The 7,925-nt window shown below is 40.4% G+C and overlaps 1 protein-coding gene across 4 annotated transcripts; it reads left to right on the top strand.

Moving 5' to 3' along the window:
- Nucleotides 1–1,658: 1,658 nt before the first annotated feature.
- Nucleotides 1,659–7,428, top strand: borcs6 (BLOC-1 related complex subunit 6). Of its 4 annotated transcripts, XM_016663739.1 has the most exons (8): nt 1,765–1,947; nt 2,317–2,361; nt 3,312–3,904; nt 4,041–4,230; nt 4,327–4,509; nt 6,179–6,342; nt 6,533–6,616; nt 7,218–7,428. In XM_016663739.1, exons 1-8 carry the CDS (start codon nt 1,938–1,940, stop codon nt 7,341–7,343), a joined length of 1,395 nt encoding a protein of 464 aa, XP_016519225.1. In that variant the 5' UTR covers nt 1,765–1,937; the 3' UTR covers nt 7,344–7,428. The 4 variants fall into 4 exon arrangements, with proteins under 4 accessions (XP_007577481.1, XP_016519227.1, XP_016519225.1 ...); XM_007577419.2 differs by lacking the exons at nt 1,765–1,947; nt 2,317–2,361 and adding an exon at nt 1,659–1,733; XM_016663741.1 differs by lacking the exons at nt 1,765–1,947; nt 2,317–2,361 and adding an exon at nt 1,682–1,733 and having other exon boundaries at nt 3,315–3,904.
- Nucleotides 7,429–7,925: the final 497 nt, after the last annotated feature.

Here is a 7,925-nt window from a genome sequence, read left to right as displayed (position 1 = left end):
ATGTTTTTTTTTCTTCTGGTGAAGAATAAATTAGGACCCTGTATCCTACGCTCATTCTCTCTTCACATGGGGAAAATCACAGACGTGTGTCACATCGGGTGGACGTGATTCGAGCATGATCTGTTAAAACCTCCGACATTTTGTTTGGTGGTTGTTGAAGAGAGAATGAACACTGGCAAAATCAAAAGACCTGCTTAAAAGAAAAATATACATATTATATTAGCTTTTGCATCTGATAAAGGGTAAAAGAGGGCTAAAAAATGTTTGAAATCAGTCTTTGTATTGTATGGAACGTAGACGACAACAAAATCAGTTGCCCAGGTTCAAGGATTCAGCAAACCACAGAATCCTTGAAAAGTCCCTTAAAAATTTAAAAGTTGTGAAGTTTGTGCAGTGAATATATGAAGTGATAAACTATGAAAGCTTTTAGGGAAGCTCTAACAAATTCTTAATCTTAATATTCTTAATATTTTTTACATTTTGGATATTAGAACATACAAGAAAATGAGAAAGTGTGATGGTCAGTGTCCAGTTAAGCTTAATAAGCCTAAATTATTTAAAAGTCAAAAAGTTAGTTATAAAACTTTTAAGTCAAGTGAACCAGCAGCAAGGGCAGAGGCGATAAGACAGAGTTTTGTGATCACGCCTATTAGTCCCAGGTATTCAGCTGGATTCAGATCAGACTGCAAACACTGCAGACAGGATTTTTGGTCCTGAGAGAAAAAAAAAATAGCATCATGTGTAGACAAGACATTAAGAAAGCATGCATAACTTCCCCTTGGTCTTCACATGGGAGATACAATTTCACATTTTTGATGGTTCTTAAATGGTTAAAACCTGATTTTTGCCAAATATTTATCTAGTTTTCTGATTGGAAAGAACTGTGAAAAGCAAACACCAAAATCCTGATTGTATAAGATTGTAGAGAAAATAAACTAACTGGTTTTGAATTCACTGAAGTAGGAATATAGCTGTGGTGGACTTTTGTACAATAAGTCCAACAAAGGAAAGGCACATTTTTCAAAGGATATTAAGTTTAATAATCTGTTTGCTTTTGTTTTAAGCTCCACATACCAAGTACCTTTTCAGGCCCTGCCAGTTCAGTGTATATGATAACAACTATTTCATTTTTTACCTATATGATCTTGGTATAATTTGAGAGTTTATATTTTTAAATATAAATTTCTATTCATCCATTCAGAGAACAAACGTACAGAGTCAGCAACAGAACACTAGAGATCTCAGTTCTGCTTTTTCTCATTTGGCACCACAACAGAGCCAGCAGCCTGAGGGGCCCCTGGTGTTTGTCTCCATCTGTTGGGAAAATTGTGGTAAATACAGCATACATTTTTCACCCAGAAATAAATAACATAAATAAGACGATGTTTGTAAAATTAGTGGTGCACATTGTTAAAAATAAACATAACAATGTGCTATGTTTCTGGTGTAGGCATTTGATTTAAGTTTGATTACAGATTGCAGACTTATTGGATGGTTTTCTAGAACATCAAACGGATTTAATTATTGTTAAACATAACTCTAAAAAGTATGAATAATTCATTTTCTGAGTTATTGTTTACATTTACATGGCAATGTTTAAAAGGTAATTGTTGTTTTTATGTGATGCCCTGAAAGGTTTCGCGAAGCGGAACGGTTCTTTGGGGAGTTGTGGGGAACAATATATTGATCGGACTCGGTTGTTGCTTACATCTTACAAGATAGAAACTGCTCTGGTGAGTGTTTCTTTCGATAAATTGGGGCCTGTGGCGTCGCTAACTGATGCATTTACGAAATGAGTCTGAATATTAGGCTAAAATAAATCCCGCTTTGTAACCGTTTCAGTTGAATCAAATCAGGTTTGCTCAGGTTTGTGAGTCGGAGGCCTTAGCAGCTAATGTTAGCCGCATCAAAACAGCAGCGCAGCTACTTCCTCACCGATGACCAACGGTAGACTCGTTCCCTTTATATCTCACTTTGTGTGTCATGGCAAGTCCTTAAGCTTCGTAGTTTGGTAAAACAAATACAATTAATAACACCAATTTGGTTTAATGAGCACCAGTTATTTTAGCGTTAATATGTTAGTGTATTAAGTGGCTGTCAGGAGTCTGCAGTTTTGGTTAATGTTAACGTCTGGATTTAAAACGTGTGTAGAAACTCGGGGACATGTTTAGGGACTATGAATTAAATAGTGGGTCATCTGATCTTGACCTGCAGCATTTAAATGCAGTGACACAGCCCTCTCTGTCATAATCCTGACGTGTAGATTTTTTTTTTATTATTTTTTTTACTGACTTTGCTTGTTTACTTCCTTTCAAGGAGCAAGATCACATGGTTCCCGCACGCAGCTGTGGAAACTGAAATGTTCGTTTGGTATTTTTTCAAAGTTAGAACAACTGGGGGGAACTACTTGTCATTTTCAAAATGATCCAAACCTGAGTTTTCAAAAATATTTTTGATGGAGCGCTGATACAAGAATAGCAGGATAACAAGGTGATTAGGAGCCACTTAAATTTATTTTGTTGACAGGAAACCCCATGTTGCTCCTAATAAGAAACCACATAAGGTATTTGTCATCGTTATCAGAATATCCTGTAGGAGCACTTTATCACTTCATTGTCTCTTTAAAAGAAAAACTCCGTCCAAACAATATTTTTTCTAACTCCATCTTCATGGCTAAGCTTGTTATTCACTTATTTGTAAAACTGCTATAAGACTGAAGTTTCGTTCTGAAGCAGTGCTGGTTTGCGGTACAATTTAGCCTGTCGTGGTTCTGGGATCTGAGACTTGATTCAGAACATTTTTTTGTGCTGAAGAAATAAAGAACCATCACAACTTAGTTCTTTCCTTAAAGCTAATTTGTTTTCTCAGAATTTATCCAAATGAATGTTCTGTCACGTAGTTTACAGAAACAAACTTCAGACTTCCACAGATCAACTACAAAAGTTTCCCTATCAAATATTCTATGAAGGATATATATTTTACAATTATTGAAAACTACAATTACTGCTTGCTTCTGTCCAATTTTCCGAATAAAACTCTTATTTCTGCTACATTTTTTTTATTCCAGTCAAGTTGCTTTTCTACTATCAGACTATATTTCTATAAGTTCATGTTCTGTTTTTGGCAAATATGAAAAATGCAAGTAAGCATTCATTTTTATTCAAGGCAATTGGTGTGTTTTGTTAAGTGAACAGCTGTTTATACAGTTGATAGAGTAACATTAGAGCATTGAAATCCCCTTGATTGCTTTTTTTAAAAGCAGAGTCTTTCCTTATGTAGGATTTTAGCACCTTTTTTCTTGTTTTCACCAGCAGAGGGAGGGATGAGTCTCTCCCCTGTTATTGGCACAGAAGTGCCAGAAGCAGCTAATGGGGTGGCGACGCCCGTCTCTCTGGAGAACGGCCCTCACGCGCCGGTCTCGGTAAAACACGGCGGGAGCAGGTTACCCGATGACGGAGCGGAGTCGATGGACGGGAGAACCGAGAACCACGTTGACACAGCAAACAGACTGAACGCTGCGGAAAGCAACTTAGACACTGAGACAGATCTTCACGAGAGAACATCTAGCTTATCATTACATGGTCCCCAGGTGGTAGACCTCTCTTTTCATGATGACGCAGAAACAGGAAACTCCGAATCCAAAGACACAGACATTCCTGAGGGATCGAAGGCCGAGGATCTGGTTCTCATGTGGGATTCAGCACCGCATGCAGAGCCCACAGACGTATGTCAGCAGGGAGGCCCTGACATTGCAGAAAGACACCCGACAGAGGCTGAGAGTGAAGAGAGAAGGCTCGACAGGAGAGAGGAAGATGAGGACGGAGAGAAAGAGAAGCAGGATATGGAGACGGACGAGAAGAATGAGAACAGGTGGAGGAACACTGGAGGAAGGGCAAAGAAGGAGGTAAGTGGTTAGTAGGATTAAGGACAAAAACAATGTAGCTGAGCCAATAGGAGTTGAGATTTACAGACTGGTCTCAGAATCCAGTTTTTATTATCACCATTTATCAGTTCCTACCCGTTCTTACCTGTTTCTGCAGCCCTCGCAACACTACTCCTCTTCAGCCCCCGGTCCCAGTACCACCTCCTCTTCTTCTACTCCTCAACCTGCTCTTCTCACCTCAGACGACACCCCATGCCCTCCCCACGTCATGGCCCAGGTTTGGGTTCGGAACAACCGGGGGATGCAGGACAGCAAGAGCCTGGATGAAATCAGTCAAGCCTGCGGAGGTACGTTTCAGTCGCAGTTTGGATTACATGTAGTGTCTGGTGCTTTCTGTAATTTTTCATACTGTTTTTCTTTTGTGCTTTTTTTTTACCCCCCAGGTGGTCCAGGAGCCAGAGGAGGTGGCAGAAGCGGGCAGTCAGAGGGCCGAAGGGCCACCATCTCCTCGGCTCTGGAGCTGGAAGGGACGGTCAGCCATGAAGGAGACCTCACCAACTTCATCACAAAGAACCTGGAGCAGAAGATCAAAATGAGCTCCAAGCCCAGCCTGGACTGCAGTGATTGTGCGTGAAATTCTAAAAACTCCATTTCTCTTGTTTCATTAACATCATTTAAGAGCTAAAAAAAATGGAATTTCACTAAACCGTTTTTAAAGACGACGCCCTGAGACGCGTCCAGATTGAACCTATGTTAGCAAGGTTCTAAGAAACATATGAAGCTATATTTATCCTGAGATTAAATTCTACACAGGTGTATTTACTCATTGGATGGCTTCAAAAGGAAGTTGATAAGGCTGCATTTTAGGGAATTGGAGTAAAGGGGGCTAAAGACAACCTCACAGCTCACTTAATTGTATACAAGTTGAGAACTGAACATCATTTTCCTTCCACTTTCCTTTTACAGCTGCGCAGCACTTTGTGTTGCATCAGTGCAGCATCATGCTGTGGGAATTATTTGATTTATATTGATTGATAAGATTAATCATGGTGAATCGATTATTGAAATAATTAACCAAGTTAATAATCAACGTAAAAAGGCTGTTTGCTGAAAGAACAACACAGATACACAAAATGTGTATATTTACAGAAAATATACACATTTTGTATTTAAGATGGAAAAAAACAACTTTGTAAATATGCACTACCCAGAACTAAAGTGGCATCGTTTTAGCTTCACTTGGCTTAAAATCTGTGGGGAAAAATAAATAAATCTCCTATTAAGGAACCTTTTGTTATCCAATTATTAATTGATCAATCAAAAAACTAGTCAACAAATCAGCTTTTTCCTATTTTGCGACTGAACTTTTGTAATATGTTGATGTTCGAAGGATTTTTTTTTTTTTCTCAATATGCATCATTTGCTACAAAGGATCAGAATTTGGCAGAATGTGCAAACTTTTATATTTGATTAATCGCCAAAATTGATTAATTGATAACCAAAATAATTGTTAGTTGCAGTCCCATATAGATAAAAAAAAAAAAAAAAGTAAGATGACATGTAGAAACTATTGTCTATTTTGCAATTACCTAAGCATGTGTGTCGGTCTGTCGCCCATAATCTCTGTTAAATAAGTTTAATTCAAATTTGGAAAACGTCACAAGGTGTGAACACTTTTGCCAGGCATTGTGATGGATGACATCGGTGGATGACTGTCGGCGTTTGGCCTGCCGTAGAGCTGTGAGGCGACATGTGTAAATCTAATCCCGGGAATAAATCAGTCCTTTGAAGTTTTTCAGCCTGGCCTAATGTAGATGGTCCATTAGCAGAAGCCTGACATGTTTAAATTTCACGGAGGAACACGCCGCGGCGCCGCTCCTCGCTCTCAGACTCCTCCCGGATGAGAGTGACGGCTAAAGCAGCCATTTAATTTAGGCGCAGCGACACAGTCAATATGCCCCGTGTGGCAGCTCATTCCCTCTACCTGCTGATTCAATTAAGATGGATGACTCACTTTGTTTAGACTAGGAGGATTTACTATTAAAGTCCTGCTGCTGCCGGGATGAAAGAAGCTGTCACCTTTTATTTATTTATTTATTTCAGATCCGCTGACCTCCGACGACTTCTGTATTCTGACATGTTTTGACACGATGTTCTTCTACAAATATAATCCTTATGTCGTCGGTGTGCCGGCGCCATCAGTTGATTTTAAACCTTTACTCATCCAACCAAGAGAATATGTGTATCCCTTTTGTTGCGTACAATTGCCTAATTTCATGATGTTTTACACTGCAGCTGACTGCTCGGGTCCAATCTACCGAAGCCGAGGGTTGTCACGGAGACCAGCGGACATCCCGCCGATCGACCCCACAGTTCTGTTGGACCTCCAGAGACACACCCAGGAGGTGGCCCACAGCGTGGAGATGATGATGAAGAGCCTCAACGGGACCATCCAGAATGTGAGCTGGCGCTACGCTCCAATGGCCGTTTTAGTTTGTGTGTTGCACTGAATCACGCTTGCTACCGGATCATTTATAGGGACGGTGCTCATGTCCATTCAGCTTTCTTCTCCTCCTGCTACACAGAATCTCTGTGCGCCGTACTGTTTTCTCACTGTCGCTTCTGCCTGTCCGACTCTTATTTCTACAGATGACGGCTCTGAGCGTTGGCTACATCCAGACCTACAGAGACTCCGTGGACAGCCTGGGAGAGTCTGTAGACATGAGCATAAAGGTGAAACGTGGAATGTGACTCGTCTTTATAAATGTGTGGATCTGATTTAGAAAGGATTAGTGGATTCTTGGTGGATTATCATTTCATTTTGAGTGGGTTAATTGTAACAAAATCTGCTTAAATTGAAAACTGAGTCCTTAATGAACTGTAGGTGCCACTGGATCTTCATATCCTCTAAGCTTCAGACCTTTAAAGTGTTTTGCATTTTCTCAATTGTAACTAGTTCCAGTTTGCTACATTGTTGTAATCACAAACTTGTATTTTATTCTCATTTTGCTTTATTCTATATCCTGTTATCTGAATGTGTTTCATTTGTCCTTCCTTCTCTTCCTACTGTCTTCCCTTTCTTCCTTTTCTTATGTCCTGTGTTACCTCCTCTTTTTCCCTCCCTCCCTTTTGTATTATTATTTTTTTTGTATTTTATATTTTAAGGTGAAAGTGAAGAACTTGGAAAATTATGGAATTTTTTGAAAAATGTGATGTAAAGTTTGTGATGACAATGTGACAAAATATGAAGCTGAAGGGATACAGATTGTTTCCCAGCTCTGTACTTTTAGACACAACGTTGTTCATTTCTTTATGTCTCTGTTTGTTCCTCCAGGGCATGTATACACTAATGGCTCGTTGCGAGGAGCTGGATCGCTCCATGCAGCCCATCCACACGCTGGCGGCTCAGATCCGTGACATCAAACGCACCCTGGATACTCTAGAAGCGATCTGCAAGTAAACCCCCCCCACCCCCTTCCAAACACAGCTCCGACCTGCAAAGATCCAACCTAAAGCTCATCCACAAGAAACAAACAAACAAACAAGAAAAAAAAGGATGCCGGCAAGCAAACGCAGCCTTTTCTCGCAGGTAGCACACACACACTGCAGCGAAGATCAAGTTCACCTCAGGAGTCTGGAACCCGCCGCTGCCCGGCATGCTGAATGATTTCCACTCATAGCTCTTCTGTGTGCCGTTTGAAGATGACCCGTTTTTGTGTTGTGGGATCTAAAAAGAAATGCATCGACTTTTGAGGATGAGCTGTTCTTTTTGTTTTTGTTTTTTTCTTTTTTTCTTCTTCTTGTCAAAATTTCAAGAAGAAAATCCCTCCAAATTAACTCTTTCGCTCCGGATACTTAGTAGGTCGCACCCATGCACAAACACAAACCTCGCAGCAGGTGGGCTACACACATTCGTTGTTCCTCCTTACAGTCTGAGGAGTGTGATACTTTTATCCGTCCAGCCTGCCTGGTTCAGATTGCACTAACCTCTCCTCCGCAGACGGGGGCGATATTTCTGTCTCTGGAGAGGCAAGACTAAACT

Source organism: Poecilia formosa, unplaced genomic scaffold, assembly GCF_000485575.1.
Source record: "Poecilia formosa unplaced genomic scaffold, Poecilia_formosa-5.1.2 Scaffold440, whole genome shotgun sequence".
In the NCBI taxonomy this organism is placed as follows: domain Eukaryota; kingdom Metazoa; phylum Chordata; class Actinopteri; order Cyprinodontiformes; family Poeciliidae; genus Poecilia; species Poecilia formosa.
This window is presented reverse-complemented; position numbering and strand designations above follow the sequence as displayed.

What these genes read in the sequence shown, in the direction of transcription:
- borcs6 (XM_016663739.1), top strand. An exon ending in TCAACGGGACCATCCAGAAT is followed by an intron (nt 6,343 to 6,532) that starts GTGAGCTGGCGC and finishes TTATTTCTACAG; the next exon opens with ATGACGGCTCTGAGCGTTGG. An exon ending in CTGTAGACATGAGCATAAAG is followed by an intron (nt 6,617 to 7,217) that starts GTGAAACGTGGA and finishes TTGTTCCTCCAG; the next exon opens with GGCATGTATACACTAATGGC.